The sequence below is a fragment of the Miniopterus schreibersii genome, assembly GCF_964146895.1.
Source record: "Miniopterus schreibersii genome assembly, chromosome: 17".
Lineage (NCBI taxonomy): Eukaryota > Metazoa > Chordata > Mammalia > Chiroptera > Miniopteridae > Miniopterus > Miniopterus schreibersii.
The window spans coordinates 24,355,308-24,376,805 of NC_138117.1; the positions used below are offsets into that span (position 1 = coordinate 24,355,308).

The window sequence follows — 21,498 nt, forward strand, 5'->3', positions numbered from 1 at the left end:
AGTTCATTTAAGGTAACTTTAAAGAAGTTTTTATTTCATTTCTTAAGATAAAACATTATGCTTAGCTCTCTTTATAACAGTGAATGGCTGAATCCATCTCATTTTACTTTTTATCCCTTTCAGTGTTACACGAGTGAGTAAATATATTCACAAATGTTTAAATATACAAACATTTTTGCTACATATTAATATGTACAAAGCTTTGACTACATATATTTTCTTCACATTACAAGGAGATATTCACATTAAAATAATGAAAGTTACAAACTATCAGATACGAGCCAGCACATGCTCATGTTTGGCTGAATGAACTGAATGGCAGTTTTTGCCTTCAAATGGTCTTTTACTTCATTTTACTGTGAAATGCTTCAAGAAAACTGAGGTGAGAAGAAAATAAAGTGGTGGTTCAACTGCAATATTAATTCAACCAAGCCCATTAATATGCCTGTCTATTTGCTAATCTTGGATGAAATTCAGCAACTTTAAAACAGGGTCACTGAGAAAGAAATGAACTTTACAGTTGGAAAGTGGAATAATAAAAGACTGAGGAAAAAAGCAAGAAAGGGAAGTAAAAGGAAATCTAAGTCAGCAAAGACGTGACAAAAGAGACTGGAGAGGTTTTTTTTCAGGTGTTTCTGCACACCCTGTTGCTCTGAGATTCGGTATGGTCCCTGACCAGCATCTCTACTTCATGGCACCTGATGGACAGTGTGATGGGAGGGGCCCAGAGTAGAGGGCCTTCCCTGGTTGTAGGTTCAAATTGGGGCAGGTTCAGGGGGGCCTGCTGTGGCCCGATGTATCTCAGGATGGTCACTCGGTGTCCTCAGAGCCCCTTGAGGCGCAGGTCAGTGCCAGAATCCCCAAATCAGACAGGATTTCTCCCATTTCATAACAGCCAAGTAGGTAGACTGTGAACATCAATTGACAGTGGGAGAAGGTGCCTGGCTAAAGCTGTGATTGTGAGGGTCATGGGGGATCACTCTCTTTAGGGTGGCCGAAGCCACACCTGCTCAGCTAGTCCAGGACCTGAAAGAGAGTAGGATGGATAGGGAGTGACCAGGGAGGAGGGTGACAAACTGTGATGCCCAGTGACATCCATCTGCTGTTCACACTGGACTGCAGGGATTTCCAATGCCTTCCACAATTTGGAAATATAATTAGATATTTAGTAATTCTCTAGGGTGGTGGGCAAGCCCTGTCCTATGAAGCAAACCATTTCTAATATTCCAAACAAGTTTTCTAAGAGGGAAAAATAACTAGTTATAGAAGTTACTGCAACATCATATTACCTCAGCAGTCTTTTTACACACATTCAGCTGAAACTGAATAAATGATGCCACATCTTCCAACTGAAATGGCTTCTTAAACCAGCTTTAAGGATAGACTGTTTTAAAAAAAAAAAAAATGAAATGCAGCTTGTATTTATTATTATTTTTAATCCTCACTGAAGGAAATTTTTTCCATTGATTTTTAGGAGAGTAGAAAGGAGCTTTTACTTTTTCAAACTAGAAAGACTCAATAGCTATCAGCTTATCAGTTTGTAATGCACACACAGAAAGTGTGTGCATTCTATGGATATATACACAGTTTTTTGCTTTGTGTGTCTTCTTTTTTCCAATAGTTTCTCATGCACTATATAGTAGTGACTACCTCTCATACTGAACAGATAAGCTGTATGTTTTATACAAGACTATTTCATTCCACATTTATTTAGATTAGACAGATAAATCTGAAAACTCAACTATGGATTCATATGTAAACTTTCAGAAATGATGTTTGTTATATCTGATGTAATAAATATAGAATTATTTCATATTTATTTCATATTATTTAAAAACAATAGACACCACTTTCTTTCGGCACCCACCAGGGGACAGCCTAAGGTTGTGAGTCTGTTGGAATATGGCCATGATTTGCTTTTTCTCCAGAGACAGAATGCTTCAGAAACTGACCAGTGGCACCAATGTACAATCTGGATCGCATGGGCCATTTCTGAAAAAGAATATTTAAACAAGAATCTAAAAGTTAGTATCTATACCAGATATAACATAACCTGTAATAATAATAATAATTCCAAATACTTCAATGCAAATGCAATCTTATGTAGCTAGTAACAATTGTAATCATGAAGTCCAAGGGACATGAAAAAATATTTATTAATGCTAACAATAAAAATAAAATTATACCCAGATTTTGATTATAACTGTATAAAATAGTATGTGTGCATGTGGGCAAGAAATCATGGAGAATGAATATAGTTAAATGTAGGAAAATACATTTACCTAAAATGTTTTAATTTCAAACTAAGCCTAAAATAAGATCCTTGGCTTTAAAGATATTTTTAAAAGTTATACATGGTAAATGCTCGCTTTGGCAGCACATATACTAAAATTGGAATGATACAGAGAAGATTAGCATGGCCTCAAGTTCATTAAGCATTCCATATTTTTAAAAAAATTTATACATGGTAAGTATTATGTTTCTACACTTGTCAAAGAACTACAGTGAAAAGTGACTAATTCAACTATCTAAACATTTTATCTAGCTAAAAGCAATATCTGTAAGTTATAAATATTAGAATGTTTGGTGTTTTATAGATAGAATATCCAGGTTAAATGTCTGGATGTATTGGTATCACACAACTGTAATCTTTCAGTAATAACCACATTTGTATTCTAATTGTAATTTTTTCTAAATTTACCTTTAAAATGAACAACCTCTCAAACAATATAATTTATTGACAAATAGGCACAATAATGAAAAAACATATTATATAAGTAACCCTTTCAGAACGAACCTTTTCTTTTTTGGAGGGTGGTGTCATATAATCAGTTTAGTTCTAAGGTCCTTGGAATACTAAGGGTTAAGATGCCTTTAGTTAACCAAAAAAGACAAATAATCAGAACATTTTTATTTGCATTCGATTAATCAAAGGTAGATTTCATATTTAAGGATTTTTGGTAGTGCCTGTAAAATAATGTTATAGGTGGTTTCAATTCTGTGTATAAAATCTCTTTCCCCTGAAGCTCCACAGCACATGGTCATGGCTCTCTTATGGCACACAGAACATTCTCCCCTATGTATTTTCATCTTTGTCTCTATTATATGTTCATTCGGGGCAGGGATTGAGTCTTACCCTTAACTGTATTCACTCTGCTAATGTAGTGCTTTGCACTCAGTAAATGATTTTAAAACAGACTAGTCACTGTTCAACCATCATTAATTTCATTAAGAGGTCATCTTTGACCTTATTTCATTATCCCTAGAGTTGTCTTTTAAAATAAAAATAATCAATCCAGAGGACAAACAAGATTTAATTTTTCTTAAAAGAGTTGTAGGGTTACAAAAACACTTGGTACATGAATCAAGTGCAAAACAAAAACAAAAACAAAAAAACTCTTGTTAAGCTTATTGTTACCTGAAAATTACAGTTCTAACATTATTCAAAAGAGCACTGCAAGAAACTAAGGTGAAAAACTTGATTTCTCATCTAAATTATATTTCTCACAAAGAGGCATTTAGCAGATGCTTTTTGTAGGAAAGTCTACTTAATATTTAAAATGTCAAGTAAAAAAAATCTAATATTAATGATATATCTGAATAGCAATCTAATGTACACTGTAATACAAACCCCTTAATAATGAATGACTTTTCAGCTGAGATTGTTAAACAGTTGTATGTGAAACAGTTTATTCTTTTATTATTATTAATTATTGTATTATTTTCCATATGAACAACTGTAAACCTACTTTTGCTTGACCCTGTCTATAACACATGAATGGAACGGAAACTTTCATAATTATAAATAATGATATTTAAAATTTTTATATTTAATATTTAAAATAGTATGAGCTTATAATCATGTTGATTATATTCGCAAAGAAAATTTTGTTAAATCTCACCGCAGCATTTTAAGTTCAGTTAATATTAAAGGGTGTACTTTTTACCAAATTTCAATAACGATTATTCAGTAATTTACTGAACACTGATATACTTAAGATTAACTAATAATTTTGTATTTGTGTGTGTGTGGCTATTAAATGCTCCGAATGGTGGAACCAAAATTTTGAAAATTTAGGTTTAGGAAATATAGGGAAGATGGCATATTTTGAACAGAAAGCCAGATCAATATAGTATTTCAAAACAAGTCTAGGAGGAAACGACAACGCAGAGTCTAAGTGCTGAGCAATCCACCTACATGTAAAGTAAAATATACGAAATGGATCCTCTTGGCTAGTCTTGTACATTACAGGATTTGAATACAGTATTTAATCAGCTCACTCAATGTATATAACAATTTATTATAAAATTTACATAAATACATTATAGTTTTTCTTGCACTCTTGGTGGCTGTCTAGTCCATGATGGTTAACCTTTATTAAAACGTACTGAAATTTACTCCGTGGGGATACAAAATAACGGTCTCATTTTGTTCTTACCAGTGTTACAAAATATTTTCAACATTGGTTTCCAAGGATTGCTAAGGGACAGGTAATTTCATTACCCCATAGTTCATAAATATTTAATTCGTGAAACTTTTCAAGCAGCTGATAAAAACGACAATGGAAATGTAATGTAAATTAAAAGCGCTTAAAAACAAAAAGGCTCATAAATATAACTCTGATACTAAAAATTACCAGGAGGCGCCACCAAGCACCTCACCAGGCGCCCTGGAGAAGCCTCCCACCTGGAAGGGGCATCCTGTAGGCTGCATGCTCCGAGGAGCGTGAGACACCCCTGCCCAGCCACCCCGGGGGTAAACCTCGGAACGGTTCAGGAGTAGCCTTTTGCAGCGGAGACCTCCCCTCCCCGGCCAAGTTCTCTGTGCCAGTCTACTCCCTGCCTCATCCCGAGGGAGGGGTGAGAGCTCGGTGGCATCTGCCCAGGTGGGGCAGACCGGGCAAGTCCGAGCGCCCTGCTGCCCGCCCCAGCGCCGCCGCGCTTCCTGCCCGCCTACCTTGACGGGGTGCAGGTAGCCGTCGCCGCGCAGCGCGCCGAGCCCGGGGTCCGCCGGCGCCTCGGCGTCGTCCTGCAGGCTGCGGGTGAGGTGCGCGATGTAGGTGGTGGCCAGCAGCAGCACGTCCAGCTTGGACAGCTTGGTGTCGGGCGGCACCGACGGCAGCGTGCGCTGCAGCTCGAGGAAGGCGTGCCGCAGGGTCTGCACCCGGCTGCGCTCCCGCGCCGCGTTCGCTGCCGCGGGCCGCCCGCCGCCCGAGCGCGCGCCTCCGCCGGTGCCGGACGCCGGCGCTGGCCCGGTCTGTCCAGGGCTCGAGTCTCGAGTGGAGGCAGCCGGGGGCCCGAGCTCATTGCTGGCCATCAGGGGGCTGCCCGCGGGGCCGCTGCGGTCCATGGCGACGTCCCGCGCAGCGCGCCCTGCAGAGGACCGAGGGCTCAGTGAGGCCGGCGCCCGGTCGGGCTTAACCCGCGTGGGAGCAGCCGTTTCGCGGCTCCCGCGCTCCCACCCGGCCGCCCGCAGTCCCCCGCGCGTTCCTAGGGAGGAGGCTGCTCGCCGGAGGGCGTCTGCCTCGGCGCCCGGGGGCGCTTGGGGTCTGAGGGTTCCGGGCGCTTAGGAGCCGAGGAGCGGCGCGGCTCGGGCTTTACTTTCCACCGGCACACTGAGCGACAGCGCTGCTCCGCCAGGGAAGGAAACCCCGGCTCGGCACTTGTTCGCGCTTCTGGAAAGTTACCCTGCCAACCCCGCAGGACAGCAGTGCTGACGGTTCTCGCGGAGCGCGGTCCCCACGCCCGCCGCCCGCGCGCGTTCGCTCCTGAGGCACGCGAGCCGGCGGCGGCGGCGGGAGCCCAGGGTAACTTCTGCCGGACGAGGGGAGGCAAACCGCGGACGAAGGCACCCGCCACCCTCGGGGCCCCGGGACCGCGCGGCGCGGCGGGCGTCGGAGCGGGCCCTCACCTTTCCTGGAGCGGCCGTGCGGGGCTCTGCTCCGCTGCGCGAGCGGGCGAGGAGCGTCGAGCCGGGTCTGCGTGGCCAGGGCCGCGCCGGTCACTTCATCCTGGTCCAGCCGAAGTCGACGACCGCTTCCAGCCCCGGGTGGGCCCGCCTTTTATGCGGGCGTCCCCGAGGCCAGGCGTGCGTGTGGGCCAAGCTCGGTGTCGCGCCACGACAGCAGGAGCCGCCGAGGTCCGCGCCCACCTGAGGGGCCGTCCGGGGACAGTGCGGGCGCGGAGCCGCCTCCTCAGCCGCCCGAGAGTCATTAATCAAACCGCCCGGGGGGCGGGGCAGGGGCGGGGCGTCCTGCTGGCCCCGCCCCGCCGCTGGGCTCCCGGGCGCTCCAGGTTCCGCGCCCGCGGCGGTGGGAGGTGGGAGGCCGGGGTCCCGGCCGGGCCCGGGGCCGGGGCCGGGGTTGGGGGGCCAGAGCCGAGTCTGGGCTCGTCGCGGGTCACCAGGGCGAGCCCGGGCGCCTTCCCCGCAGGCACGGAGCTGCGGCGGGCACGTTGTGTGGAGCGTGACCTTTAATTCTCTGTGAGGCAGAGTGGAGTGCGCCGCGGCGCGTAGCCTTTATTTCACCACAAGGTAAATGTTTCACTGTCCTAAGTAGTTAAAGCACGAGCCCCGACCCCGGTACTCCGTGGCTAGTTCGTGAGCCGCGTAGAGATGAACCCCACTTCCCTCGAACGCTCCCGCGGTCGGTGAAACTTCGGGAAATTACCCAAATCTGCGTAAAGGGCCCTGCGGTGGCAGGCGTTTCTCCCTTGGGCGCCGCACGTGCCTGATTTGGACGTAACATTTGTCCTGGCGCCGTCCCCCGGGGGAACTCGCTGACGCGTCGTGCACTCGGGACCCGCAGGAAGCGCGGTGCGGGCTCGGCGGGGCACCGGCCCCCGCCCCCCGCGGCGCCCCGCCCTCCGCGGCCTCCGCGCGCCCCGGGTTCCTCGCCTCGGGAGGCACGTTTTCTAGCCTCTAATTAGTATATCCTGGACCCTGCCTGCAATTCGAGGAGCAGGACCTTAAAAAGTCGTCTTTGGGGTGAAGACGGAACAAGGGTATCATTCGTGAAACTGCTCTTGCATGCGCGACGTAATTTCGCACTTTCCAAGAGTTTCGAACGGTAACGACCAGGTTCCGCCGCGTGACGGCGGTGGCCGCGCAGCCCGCGCCCGCGCCCGCGCCGCGTGAGGGGGCAGAGGAACCCCAGGCTCCGGCCGCGCGCCTCGGGACCCGCTGGGGCTGCACTGGGCGCGAGCCGCGCGGCCGCCTCTGGTCCCAGAAGCCTCGCTTCCCGGCGAGCGAGAACCTCCTCATTTCCCAGTAAAGCACGCGTGGTGGGGAAGGGGCGACGGGAAAGCCGCGTTCCAGATGCAGTGAAGGAACAAGGGAAACAAGAACTGAAAGGCGTTTCTCTTATAACAAGACACCGTAAAGATACAAACCACAGGGATGATGTTGCCTTGTCCAAGGGGGGGGGGGGAGTCAAACGTTGCAGACTTCTTAGGGCTGAACTGATTCTTTTTTTTACCAACAAATTTTTTATACTTTTGGGTTACGGAGATGGTGAGATTCATGTTTATAATTTTTTGTCACAACCTTTCAGATTCCTCCAGAGAGAGAGTCCTGTTGGGGGAGGGTGGGAGAACCCGGCGTTAAATTAGTTCAAAAATGAAAATTATCCCAAACAGGTCGCAAACATAGAATCTAGGACACAATAGCAATTAAAGGCTAATGATTAGTCACCAAACTGTGCAAATCTTTTCAGAATTTAAAGAAAGCGGAAGCAAAGATTCCACCCCCCACCCCCCCACCCCCCGCCAGGATAGGGAAGAATAGGAAAGTCTGAGTTGGGAGAGGTGTGAAATAAGCATAAGGGAGGGAAGGTGGGCCAGGTCTAGGGTGAGGCAAGTTAGGTGCCTAGGGCTCCTTAAATTGTGCACCCTCGGCATCTCGCCTCCTCACCCTAGCCCACCCTCAGGCCGAGTGCGGGGGGGGACACTACAGAGGCTAACAGTGGCTGGCCCCTGCCAGCTACGCTGCCCAGGTCAGGTTCCAAAGGAAGTACTGATGTAACAAGTACAATCACAGCCAGCCACCCCCTTGCCCTATCTGCTGCCCTTCCAAGTAGGCTCCCTGAATCCGCTGATTCTGTTAGTCCTAATGCCTGCAAGAAACCAGTGTTTGCAGTTAAATCAAAAATAGAAGATGAAAGTCTTCAAATTTTCAACGTTATGTAAATTAGTAACAGATAACTTAATTAACCCTTTATATGTGCTAAGTGCTTTACAAAAAGTACTATATTTTCCATTTAGTATTTACAAAAACACTTTGAGGATTTTACATTTTACAGTTGAGAAAGTAAGGCTCAGAAGGATTAAGTAATTTTTCCAAGGCCGCACAGCTAAATAAGCGGTGGAGACGGGATTTAAGCCAAGCAGACTGACCCTAATACTTGTGCTTTTTACCATACTATTTAATATTTGTAGAGTTCTTCATAATCTTCAAAATACTTTTTGAATCTATTATCTCAATAAAGAGCATACTTTAACTTGACTCCATATTAATAATCGAGATACTATTTTCATAGTAGATCATTCTTTGAAGTTCTTGTCTAGGACCCCGGAAAGCACATGGCTTTAGAGTGCTGTAAATTTTATTTCACAGGGTGTGGTGTAGGTCTTAAAAATGGTATTTGTCTTTTTTCTAAATATGTCAAATTACTTGCCATCTTAACTCACTGTCTTTATAATGTAAAATAATCACACAGCAGTGAAGAAAATGTATCGATTAGTTATATATATGCATGCATATTATATCACAAAAGGTTTTATATAGTTGGTGCTTTTTTTCACTTTTCAACTATTTCCCTCGTTATTTAAGACATAATTTACATCAATTTATTCTTTTGAGTATATAGTTCAGTAAGTTTTGATAAACATGTATAGACATGTAACCACTACCACAGTAAAGATCTGTAATATGCCCCCTCTCCCCCCGCCAAATTCCTTTGTGCTTACGCTTTGTAGTCAAACCCTAGTCCTTGGCAACTAATGATCTGTTTTCTGTCTCTATGGTTTTGCCTTGCCACAATGTCTTAGAGTTATACAGTATGTAGCCCTTAAGTCTGGCTTCTTCAGTGAGTATAGGTTCATTTCACTTAGGAATAGGACTGCTAGGTATGGTAAGTATATGTGTAACTTTATAAGAATATGCAAAATATTTTCCAAAGCGGCTGTACTATTTTTGCATTCCCACCAGTAATGCATGAGAGTTCCAGTTGTTTCATATCCTTGCTAGCATTACCAGATTTTTAAAAATTTTACTTTAATAGATACTTTTTAAGAAAAAAAATTGAGCCCGGCTGGGCATGGCTCAGCGGTTGAGCATCAACCTAGGATCCAGGCGATCGGGGTTCGATTCCCCGTCAGGGCACATACCCTGTTGCGGGCTTGATCAATGACTCTCTCATCATTGATGTTTCTATCTCTCTCTCTCCCTCTCCTTTCCTCTCTCTGAAATCAATAAAGATACATTTTTTTAAAAAGAAAAAGAAAAAAAATTGATGCAAAATTTAAAAATCAGGTGATTTCACAATCTAGATATCTTGCTTGCCAGCTAGTCTTATTTCTCAAGTTGAGCATATATACTTGGCTACATACATTGCTTTGGAGCCAAGTACTTGCAGCCACCTTAAGTTGGACATGTGCTCTCCAATTCACCTCATCAGCTTCTCTCATTTACTTTACCTGCCTGTACCTGAGGGAGTTTTTGAGACACCCTTGCAGAGTAGTTGAGAACTTGGCTTTTGGAGTCAGTGACCTGGATTCGAGTTCCAGCTCTGCCTCATGGCAATAATGTGGCTTGGGCTCCTTTGGGCCTTTCCAGGGCAAATTCATTTCCCCATCTATAAAATGGGGCTGATAGTACTATCTCAAAGGGTTCTACTTTTTTTTTTTTTTTAAATCCTCACCCATGGATATTTTTTCCATTGCTTTTCAGAGAGAGTGGAAAGGGGGAGAGAGAGAGAGAAAGAGAGAGACAGAGAAGAGGAGAGGGGAGAGAGAGGAGAGAAACATGGATGTGAGAGAGACACATTGACTGGTTGCCTCCCACATGGGGATCAAGCCTGCAACCAAGGCACCTGCCCTTGGCTGGAATCGAACCCGGGACCCTTCTGTCCACGGATGATGCTCTAACCACTGAGCAAAACAGGCTAGGGCAGGGTTCTACTTTTAAAAAAAATTTGTTTAGGTAATGAAGGTTCACCTTCCAAAAGAGACATTTTAGACTGTAAAATAACTAATATAATTATCATAAATTAGATCTTACAGGACTCTTGTTCACAGAGGAAGCCATTGACCTAGCTGAGACTAAAAGTCACAAAAGCTACCTTTGGACTGTTTTTAAAAACTTTTTTGCTTACCACAATTGCTTCTTTTTTTGAGGGGGGTTGTGTCCTAATTTCAAAAAGGATCCTTTGAGAATTGCAAATCAAAATCTTAACATTATATCTATATTACTGATATGTATGAGCTTATTTTGCCTATAAAATTATTTAGACTGCAGTTGGGTTTAACACAGTACAATTAAAAGCGCTTAGGTAGGATCATCCCAGAGTTTTGTGACTAAAAATATTTTCTAAGTTTTAAAAATTCTTCTTGAAGCACATAGGAGATCTATTGTTACAACTGTTTAAGCATAACCTTCACAGTGGTGAAAGCAAATTATTTTTACTGTTTTAACGTTCATTTTTAACTCACAGAAATCTAATGCTTTCATAGTCTAACTAAAGATAGTAGGTATTTTATATATTGTTAAATAACTGAACATTTCCTGTGAATTATGGGTTCCAGGGATTCACATTCCTTAAAGGAATCTGAAACTAAGGGCATTCTCACACAGCTAGAAAGTTATTATTTTTCTTTAACAAAAGAGATGATTTGACTCTATTGACATTGCATAGGCTTGAAAGATAGTAAAATAATCAAGTACCAATATGCTTTTATCATTGCATAGTTCTGTACAGTATTCTCAGTGGATCTTATTTATAATGTATAAATGCATTTAATGTCTGTTTTTAAATTACTAAGGCTCAAGCACCTCCTAATGTTTGAAAAGAGAGGAAACATCTGTGACAAACACAGAAAGAAGCAATGTGTACATTTTTTGTTTAATACCATATATTATTTTTAATTGAACCGTGAAGGCATTTGTTCAGAATCAGCCTTTAAATAAAAAATAGTTTTGAAACTAATCTTTAATTAAAGTGTACATTGATAGTATCAAGTTCAGTTTGAGGGTCAAAAACAACGTCAATGAGTCTGACTTTTTCCTCCCTGTAGGGAAGGCAGGCTTGTGTAAATATACATGAGCACAGACTGCATGCATTTATAAAGGAGGTGGAAAACATTCCCCTGTCACTGCACAGATGTTGCTTCACTGGGTTCCACAAGGATACAGGCACAGCTCCCAATGTGTGGAATCTTAAAGGAGTGCAGGGCACATGCTTTTAGCATTTTGGAAGAAACACTCTAAGCTACTTTCCACCTCTGAGTAGGCTCCCCACTTGGAATATTAAATGTCGACCGTAGGCCACTTGTCCAGTGATTCTCCCCCTTAAGGTAATTAAGGGAAGGAGTTGCTTTAACCAACTTTTTAGAAACTGAAAATCTGTATGTTTGGGCTGGGTATTTTGTTTTTAACATTTTACCTACATTCTAGCTTTATTCTCATCTCTTAGCTTTACACTAAATTAGTAAAATGTTAGCAATAGGTACACCCTAAAAATCTAAATTAGTAAATGTTAGCAATAGGCACACCCTAAAAACCTATATCATGAGCTTAATGAAATTCCATCATATACTTGGCCACCTTGTTTTGTTTTGTTTTGTTAATCCTCACCAAAGGATATTTTTCCCACTGATTTTTAGAGGGGAGTGGATGGAGAGAGACAGACAGACAGAGAGAGAAACATTGATGTGAGAGAGACACGTTGTTGGGTTGCCTCCCGCGCCCACTGTAACCTGGCCCGAACGAACCTGCAACCCAGATACGTGCCCTTGACCCGGAATCGAACCTGCAACCCTTTGGTGTGCGGGTCGATGCTCTACTACTGAGCAACACTGGCCAGGGCTGTTCACCTTTTATATTAAAGAGAGGTAGAACTGATATTCCCATTTAACAAGACAAATCTTTTGTGATAACAAAGCAATATTTTTGCTTGTCCTCCATAAAAATGTCACCTGAGGAGCCTGGCTGGCATGGCTCAGTGTTTGTGCATTGACTTAGGAACCAGGAGGTCATGGTTCAATTCCCGTCAGGGCAAATACCCTGGATGTGGGCTTGATCCCCAGTGGGGGGCATGCAGGATGCAGCCAACCAGTGACTCATCATTGATGTTTCTCTCTCTCCCCCTTTCCCTTCCTCTCTCTGAAATCAATAAAAACATACTTTAAAAATGTCACCTGAGGAAATAAACATTTAAAATATTTTAGTAAGCCTTGGCTGGTTAGCTCAGTTAGTTAGAGTACACCAAGGTTGCGGGTTCGATCCCCGGTCAGAGCACATATCAGAATCAACCAATGAATGCATAGATAAGTGGAACAACAAATCAATGTCTCTCTCTCTCTCTCCCCCCCCCACTTCCTCCCTACCTCCCTCTCTCTAAAAAAAATCAATAAATAGAACATTAAAAAATAAAATAACATATTTATATAATATTTTTTCACATTATAAATCTGAAGACTCAGGATTGAACATAATCAACCTCACTAACAGTAGCAGTAAAAGGACATTCTTTATGTTCTTCTCACAGGAACCCCTCTATTCTGCTGGCTTCTTTCAGGGTAGCCTGTCTTAGTAGTACGTAGTAGTTAAAAATGCATTTAGCTTTGTATTGAGTGTTCCTAGTTAGGACAACGAGGACAGAGTGATTTATTTGCTGTTTTCATCAGTGTAGTCCTAGTGACTACAGCTTTGCTTGGGGCTACAAATATGTGGTATGTGTCACAGTTCACAACTGATCTTAGTGTGTGTGGCAGTGTATAGAGTTTACCAACATTGTTTTCTGAGGCTGTGTCCATTTTTATTGCTTTCTTTTCCATCTTGATGATATACTAGGAAGACCTTTCAAAATGGCTTGTCAAGACACAAAACTCAAGAACACTATTGTGGACTTGACACCAGTCGTGTAAATCTTTAAGAAACTATTGGGGTACTACGGAAAACTGGCTAAGGTTTTGATGGTAATCACAACGGACAGAAGCAGTAAAGCAAATTTTCACGCAGCTTCCAGTTTTTGTGCATGTATGTGTGTGAATGGGGAGGAGGCAAGACCAAAACTAGGAATCCTTTCTCCTCTCTCCAAATAAAGCATTTTCCAGACTCATAGGACCCTCTCTCTCTTAAACCTCCATCCCTGCAAGCCCAAGCCAGTCTTTAGGCAATGGAGGTCAGCCAGTGCAGCTGTGTTGTTCATGGGTCTTCTTCAGGTGGCTCCATTAAGGAATGGTAAGTCACCATCCCTTGATTGGACCCTGCAAAGAGGGTCTCATGACAAAGCCACCTGACCTTCAGCAGACAGTTCTTAAAAAAGGAAATCTATTCCAAAATATGTCCTTCCAAAGTATCTCCACTGCCTCTGATTACTTTCTCAATGAAATATGCTATTGCCCTTCATTATATTGTAATGACTACTATTGGAAAGATCAATAGAGCAATCATTTTTTACTATAAATGAAAAAAAAGTTGAATAATTTATAGGATGTATTAAGATCTGGTTTACAGTGCCCACAGCATTTATCACACTATGCAGTAAATATATCACATTTGACTCTCCAAGTAGCTTGTTGCAAGATCTTTGAGATCAGGACTATCTCATTGGAGTCTTTATATTCAGTATTGCCAGTGTATAGCAGGTGCCTATTCGTTTTATGAATAAATGAAGTTATTTTCGGTTATGGCTTCTCTTTACATCAAAATAATATCTTTTAAAACCCTCAAAGTAATTTCCTTCTCATCAAGAGAGTTATAGCTGACTCACACAGAGCTAAATTATATATATACTCAAGGTTTAGAACAGTGATTTTTAAACTATTTTTTGGATCATAAGCCCCTTTGAGAATCTAATGAACTTCTGATGTCTCCTTCAGGGACACCAGATAACTTGGTTTGGAGAAGTGGTGAAAGTAGCCGGCCTCTCCGCTCCTTTCTGCCACCAGATGCCCTTGGTGTAGTCATCCACTCACTTAGTGGACCTCCCATCATCAACTGGGCCTCAGGCTCCTTTGATATGATCCCTGCTCATTCAAGCATCTTTTCTGTTGCTCTGGGACTTCCCTGAGTTACATTCCCTAACTCAGTGTCGAGTCTAGTGACTTCTAGTTCTTCTTGAACCAACTCTTCCACCTCAATTTTGTAACTGTTTCGGCCGACCAACAATGAACTTTTTTTTTTGGTTGTGTTCGGGGGGAACAGTGCTTGACCAAGAAGAATTGAGAACAGTGAACTAGGAGAGACAGATGAAGGGCCTCTCTTCCTCTGTGTTGTTGACAGTGAGAATGTCCCATCTTCCCCAAAAAGACAAATCTCCAGGATGAGGGATAGAAGGGGTCAATGGGGGAAAAAGGGGGACATCTGTAATACTTACAACAATAAAGATTTTTTAAAAAAAGATAAACCTCACAAATATTTGAAAGAACCTACCTGGTCTCTTCAATAATTTTAGGGTTATCATCTTGGGAGCTTTCTGGAGATGTATTTTCATTAACAAAATATCTCTGTGCTTCAGATAAGAAGACTAATTTTGGCTTACCCACCTGTGGGTAATAAACAGGAACCAAGTGATGCATTGTTTCAAAGTTACCTGTAGCATACAAAGAATTAAAAGCATTATGCATTGAAACTAATAATTAATTGTAAACATAGCATTAGACTATCTAAAATTACATTTTATGAAATGGAATTAAACAAAGTTAACTAGATCCACAGTAGAACCAATAAAAAATTAATATCCAAGATAAAATATCATAGACTTTCATACATAAAAACCTACACAGAAAAGTTTATAGTCAATTCTCATAGACAAAATGGGTACACCAACATTAATGTAAATATTAGTTGCCCTTGCATTTTGCTTTTTTGAGTTTATTTTTTCAGAGTGTTTACTTTAGGGAATGGATTAGTCGTGTATAGTTTTTGGAATATGTTCATGCCTTTATTTTGGCTCTTAATATTCCACATATTTACAGGTCTTTCTCCCTTTCTAGCAGTGATTTCCGTTTAAGGAGAATCTGCCTTAATCAGTTTTGATTCTCAGGGGCTAGCATAGTCTAGGACATATCCAAGGTGCTCAATAAATGTTTATTAAGTGAATAAATTAGTGTTTCCATTGAATCACTACAAAAGTAAATACTAAAAGATATGCATATATTTTGGATTTTGTTAAAGTGATTTTGTTTTCAATTTTAAGTTATATAGTTATGTGGTTATATTTAGGACAAGATTTTTATTGTAAGATCCTTGGAAGTCATAGTCCTTATAATCTTAGCATATATCTCTAATATAGAACTCCAAATTTACATATAAGGCTATCAAAACTATGTAAAAGGTCAGGGAGTACAAAAATTACTCTCTTTCTAAGAATTCCTGTTCACTTACAATGTATTTGGTTATACTGAGGTGTCTTTAAAAGGTTCATCTTAGCTCTTCTAAAGATCTGAAAGTATATTGTAGATTTTAAAATATATATTCTAGACTTTAATTCATGCTTTCTATTTCTCTTAGTAATAACAGAGCCTTTACATAAAGACCATAGCATTAGCTATTGGCCACATGCCTTAGGCATATTATAATCAAAATATGCAAGTGTTGTGCCATGTGCATAAGAAAGGGGACAGGTCACAGAGTATAGGCCACAGATGTGGTTGTGACACATTTCTATTTTCTATCCTGATGAAAAATGTAATTTTTGCACTGTTGCTAAAGAAATATACTAGTGACTTAGGTTTCATACTTCACATAGCTGGTTGTTATTTACATAACTAATACCATACACTTTTGCCAGACATAAAAGTACACATTTCCCCCCGCCCGTAGGGCTCTCTGTTTACATAATTGACACAGTCATACTCAGTAGGAACCAAACACAGGTTTACCTGATAGTGGCTACCATTTTCAGGTATAAACATTACAGGTTAAATTTCCTAGGAATTGTAAATAAGTTTAAAAAAATCAAAAACCTTAAACAAAACCTAAGCAAAGCTTCATTTCATGGCATTTTTTTGTTGTTGAGTAGAATATTCCCTTGCTAGTAGATCGGCTAATGTATGGCAGTCCCCTTACTTAGGTATGAGTTACTTCCATCCTCTTTTTTACTGTTCCGCTTCTTGATGATTTTCTTGGCATCTTTGGATGCTTTCCAATTTATTAGAAATTGTCTTTCCATGTTTTTAATTTCTTTTCCATCAAGACAGTCTAGATAAAAATATATATGTTAAAAAATACAATATATAAATGTTACTATATAGGTCAAATATATATATTTCTTGTTCAGGGACACACAAACTTGTTACACTATATGCTGAAATAAATAAATTTATTTGAAAAATATCTTATTTACACAATTTCTGTATTTTCAGGTTTTATTTATTTTTAATTTTTTTTCTGATTTAAGGAAGAATAGTGCTTATTATAAAGCACATGATTAAAAAATATAAAAAGGATCTGTAATTACTATCAATACCTCTCCTTCCCATCACTGACAAAGACAATCATTGTAAACATTTGATGTATGGTAACCCTTCTAGGGTCATACGTAAGTTATGTTGTTATTTTAAAAAACAAAAATGTCATACATAACAAAAATTAAATATTATCTATTTTAAATAATATTATGGTTATTCTTAGGAAAAAGCAAAACATTTTTATCTTAACGAGAACAAGAAATTTTATATATGTAACATGGTGTTTTAAAAACACATACATTAATAATGCTTATTATATCCTAGGACATAGGCTATATAATAGGAACAACCCACATAGCTGGCCTCTTGGTTCTATGAAGTGAGATTTCAGCTATCTTTACATTTTGTCCCTTTAATAAAGTTTTGAAAATTGATCATCTTAAATTATACAGATAATTTTTGTATGTTGTAAGATATTTGTAGAACACACACAAAAAAAAACAAAAACGGGAAAAGAAAGCAAAATTAACATTTCCTGTTCTCCATAACTAGAAATAATAACTAAAAATCACTGATAACACTTTAGTATACTTCTGAGCATTTTTTTGTTTTCTATGTATGTATGTATATATATATGCATATTATATAAAATTGGAATTCTCTATTTATACAGCATTACAGCCTACTTTTTAATATTGTATTGTGAGCATTTTACTATATATTTTTTAAATTTGATTTTTAATCATTTTTATAGTATTTTATTGTATATAGATATATTGTAAAATTATAGGATATTTTATATGACCTTTTTAATCACATGAATACAGGTGGCCTTCATTTAATGTACAGACTATATTTTCTAGCAAAATTTGCTTATATAGCAGTTTTAAAAATTAAATCTATATTTTCTCTCATCACCCATATAATCTACTAGATTCCAGAATGTAGAAAGTATGTAGTAACATTTTGGGGGTCATATTCTTACAGGGTAAAATGAAAATATCCTGATAAAATACTAATTGTACTCCTGAAAGTATTAACATTGCAACTTAAATATTATCTATAATATTGTTATACCCATAATTAAGTGATGAAACTGGAAATATAAACTAGAACCATAAACTCTAGAAGTATAAGTATTTCCACATCTTGTCTCTTGTACTTATTTTAACTGAATAATAGCACTTTCCGAATTATAATGTGAGAAATTGGCTAAATATTTTATCATCATACATCTTATACTTATAACTTTACATTAAAGGTCATTCTTTTACTCTCAGTTATCCCAACCGCTTGTATTTATTAATGTCTTTCAAGATCTGTTTTTATTAGTAATTATATAATTTATGAGTATATTTTTGGATGTGATATGTGTAAATCAGTATACTTTTAAAACATCTATTATAAGGACAAGGAAGAAAACCCGTCTTTTACCATAATCTCATTTCCTACGTTGAAGTTCCATGCAAAGCTGAAGAATGACTATGCCTCAGTACCTCTGATTCATCTCACATTTAGCAGATGATCTCATTTGAGGATATTAGGTGTGCAGGTTGTTCAGGAGGGGATGCCGGTGATGGACACGAGATCAGAGACCTGTGAGATCTGTTTTAATGAGTTGCTTTCAACACAACATTTGCTTTCACTCATACTAAGTAAACCAAGTGTGTGGATTGTCACTCTATTTGGTCAAGACTGGGTTACTTACAAAACAGAAAATGGCTCCCTAGAGTTCTTTTTACTGGGACATATCAAACCAGGCCTCAATTAACATTGTGATTTTTTGGTTTTGTATTTAGGAAAAAGATGAAATTAAAATAAGACAAGTTAAATCAAAGAGAATTTGTTATATATGTATATATGCAAAGAAGAAAAGGACTGTGAGAACATAAACCAAAATCTAAACAGCAGATTTATGGCAGGATTATGAATGATATTTTCTTTTCTGTATTTTCTGCATTTTCTAGAAGAAATATGTATTAATTTTACAATAATAAAATATGTAGTAGAAAAGAATATTTACTTTTTATAAACTTTGAATAAATTCTCTTTATTTGGAAACCAGTACACTTATCTCCATATCTTTTACACCATCACCTACGGTACTGTATCATGAGAAATGTTTCCAGAAATGGTTCATGAACATTGGAAGATTCTTAATTATCAAACATTAATTGTATTTACTTTACTGTACTTCCTAAGGAAAGTGGACTAATACAATTGTGTGCAGTGGGGAGAATGGGAAGAGATGGGCAGTTGGTGGTGATGCATGGCAGAATCATCTGTAGAGCTTTAAAAAGTATACATGACTGTTCTCTGTTCCCTACGCTTGGCTGGTGGGGTAAAGGTAGGCAGGGTAGCACCCTCACATATGTATAGTGAAAAACCGTATGCCCTCTGTCAATCCCTTCCTCCCCCAAGAGAATCACTGCACTAGCATTATGATTAATCAAGGCTTACTACAGGTGTGAGCTTTGAAATAGTTTGGCATACATTAGTTTTTATACCCATGTCACAGAAGTTCTGATACAGGAAACTGGTTCACGAATCTCCTTTGTGAGAGGGCCTTCATTGTCTCTCTCATGCTCTATAACTTGGTTCCTATACTGGTCCATGTCCCCCATCCATATAGTGCATATCCAGGAATTTTATTATTTGTAAGGGTCTCATAAAGAACTCCCCACCCTGCTCTACTTTTGAATGAAAGGAACTCCTATATGTTTTTAGGGTACCATCTGGCAAGTGTCAGCAGTGAAAACCTTGGTCAACGCAAGAACTAAAGAGGCTCAGGATCTGCAGAGGATTTGTGCCCATGGAAATCTGACAAAAGGTGAGCAATTTCTACACACTTATGACTAACCATTTTTATTGGTAACAGCCGTATTTTCTTTTTTAAAAGAAAGAGTATCTGCCCGGCCAGAGTGGTTCAGCAGTTGAACATCAACCTATGATCCAGGAGATCGAGGCTCAATTCCGGTCAGGTCACATGCCCAGATTTCGGGCTCCATCCCCAGTAGGGGGTCGTGCAGGAGGCAGCCAATTAATGACTCTCTCATCATTGATGTTTCTATCTCTCTCTGCCCCTCTCTCTGAAATCAATAAAGACATATTTTAAAAAAGATAATAATTAAGAAAGAGTATCTGGTGCTTCAATTAATTATTTCTGAACAGATTTTTTTATGCTTTGTTTCTCAATTTTAACTTTTGCTGTTATTAAAAATATATTGAACTTAAAGTTGACCTTTTTGAACTGCCTTTTTAAGTTGAAGTTATTGGGGTAGTATTGGTTAATAAAATTATATAGGTTTCAGGTGTACAATTCTACAATACATCATCTGTATATTGTATTGTATGTTCACCACCCCAAGTCAAATCTCCTCCCATCACCATTTATCTCCCTTGTACCCTATTCTACCTCCCCCCATAAAGTTGACTATTTTTGTAGATCCAGATGCCATATTATATTTCTGAGGGCTTGCTGATAAATTAACTAAAAAGTGAACCAGGTCTCTTTCTCTAAGAAAATTATATTAACATAGTATAAATGTGTACCCAGTGATTTGGAGACCAGTATCAATCTGTCTCTGTATTTTGGTTTGAGACAAACAGGATTTCCTTTTAGATCCATTTTCCACAGCTTCATCAACTTGTTCAGTAAAAATTCCAAATCCTATAATTATAGACGAAAAAGACAAAATATTTCATAATTATCAGTATTTTATATTCAGATAACCATTTATAAAGGAAATTAATGCTTTTTGTGGAATTCTAGCTCAGTGCCAGCTACTTAGAAGGTGTACAATAAATGATTTTTGGATAAAATGGTTTATATACTAATCATAGAGGAGTGCTAAAGAGAAGGCAAAAAGTGAGGTCCTGAGTTGGGGGCATGGAGCTGTTCTTTGTCATAGCCCTTAAATGAACTGCAGTTCAGAAAAAAACTTTCGTCCCTCTGGCCATCCCTCCTGCAGAAGATGCCTTATTCTTAGTGGAGCTTGTAGAAGTTTCCAGATTAAGTCAATTAAGGAGTAGTGAGTAAGCAGTCCATTGGCATTGCAAGCCATATATATCTGCTTTTTATTTTATAAAGAATGAATATTAACTTTAAAAATCTGTAAAAAGGGAAAATAGAAAAAAATCACTTGCACACTTATCACTCAAAGATCATTTTCAATATGTTGGCAAATATTCTTTTTTGAGCATAGGGAATTCTTTTTTAATTGTCATGTGTGTACGGTTTTGTTTTATGTATATCATAAACATTTGTGTTTTTATAGTTACAAGAAAATCAGCTAATTGATATTTCAAGGAGTAACTAAGTTATTCCATGGTCTACAATCTAAGTGAATTTGAGAAAAAGATTAATAGCATATAAGAATCAGTTCTCTCAGTTTGCCCTCTTTACTTCCTCTCTCTCCCAATCAGGGCTCTTCTTTTTCCATTTCTACTACCCTTTTCTCCAATGCCTTGTTTTTTGCCATCCCTTTCCTTGCTTTCTCCCCTTCCTCATTTTTAAATATGTATATTTTATTTTAGCTATTTAATGGAAGTGAAATATACTTGGAGTATTTCTTATATGTGCCCCAAAGTCTGTTTTTTAATTTTTAAAATCAGATAAGTTTAATCTGTAATTAATTACTCAAAATAAGCAATGCAAAAACTGTTTTTCTACTCTATAGCCTTCAATTTATTTTTAAAAATTCAATAGCTATAGGCAAAAAATAAAAGAAAGGCCCTAGCTGGTTTGGCTCAGTGGTTAGAGCGTCGGCCCTTGGACTGAAGGGTCCCAGGTTTGATTCTGGCCAAGGGAACGTACCTGGGTTACAGGCTCAGTCTCCACAGGCAACCAATCGATGTGTCTCTCTCACA

The 21,498-nt window shown here is 39.7% G+C and overlaps 2 protein-coding genes across 2 annotated transcripts in view; both read right to left on the minus strand.

Annotated features, from left to right (window-relative positions):
- Window positions 1–1,878: 1,878 nt before the first annotated feature.
- Window positions 1,879–6,172, minus strand: TCF24 (transcription factor 24; the record flags this gene model as incomplete). The annotated part of the gene is made up of 3 exons (XM_081116580.1): window positions 5,912–6,172; window positions 4,958–5,373; window positions 1,879–1,992 (listed from the first exon to the last, which is right to left on the minus strand). Exons 2-3 carry the CDS (start codon window positions 5,348–5,350, stop codon window positions 1,879–1,881), a joined length of 507 nt encoding a protein of 168 aa, XP_080972706.1. The 5' UTR covers window positions 5,351–5,373; window positions 5,912–6,172.
- A 1,164-nt stretch (window positions 6,173–7,336) lies between these two features.
- The window catches only part of PPP1R42 (protein phosphatase 1 regulatory subunit 42), a 37,260-nt gene continuing 23,098 nt past the window's right edge, over window positions 7,337–21,498 (minus strand). The window contains exons 6-9 of the mRNA XM_081117101.1: window positions 20,182–20,299; window positions 16,289–16,420; window positions 14,651–14,810; window positions 7,337–7,570 (exon numbers count right to left, since the gene is read on the minus strand). Coding sequence (XP_080973227.1) covers window positions 7,537–7,570; window positions 14,651–14,810; window positions 16,289–16,420; window positions 20,182–20,299 — 444 coding nt within the window. The 3' untranslated portion in view covers window positions 7,337–7,536. The remainder of the gene's footprint in view (window positions 7,571–14,650; window positions 14,811–16,288; window positions 16,421–20,181; window positions 20,300–21,498) is intronic.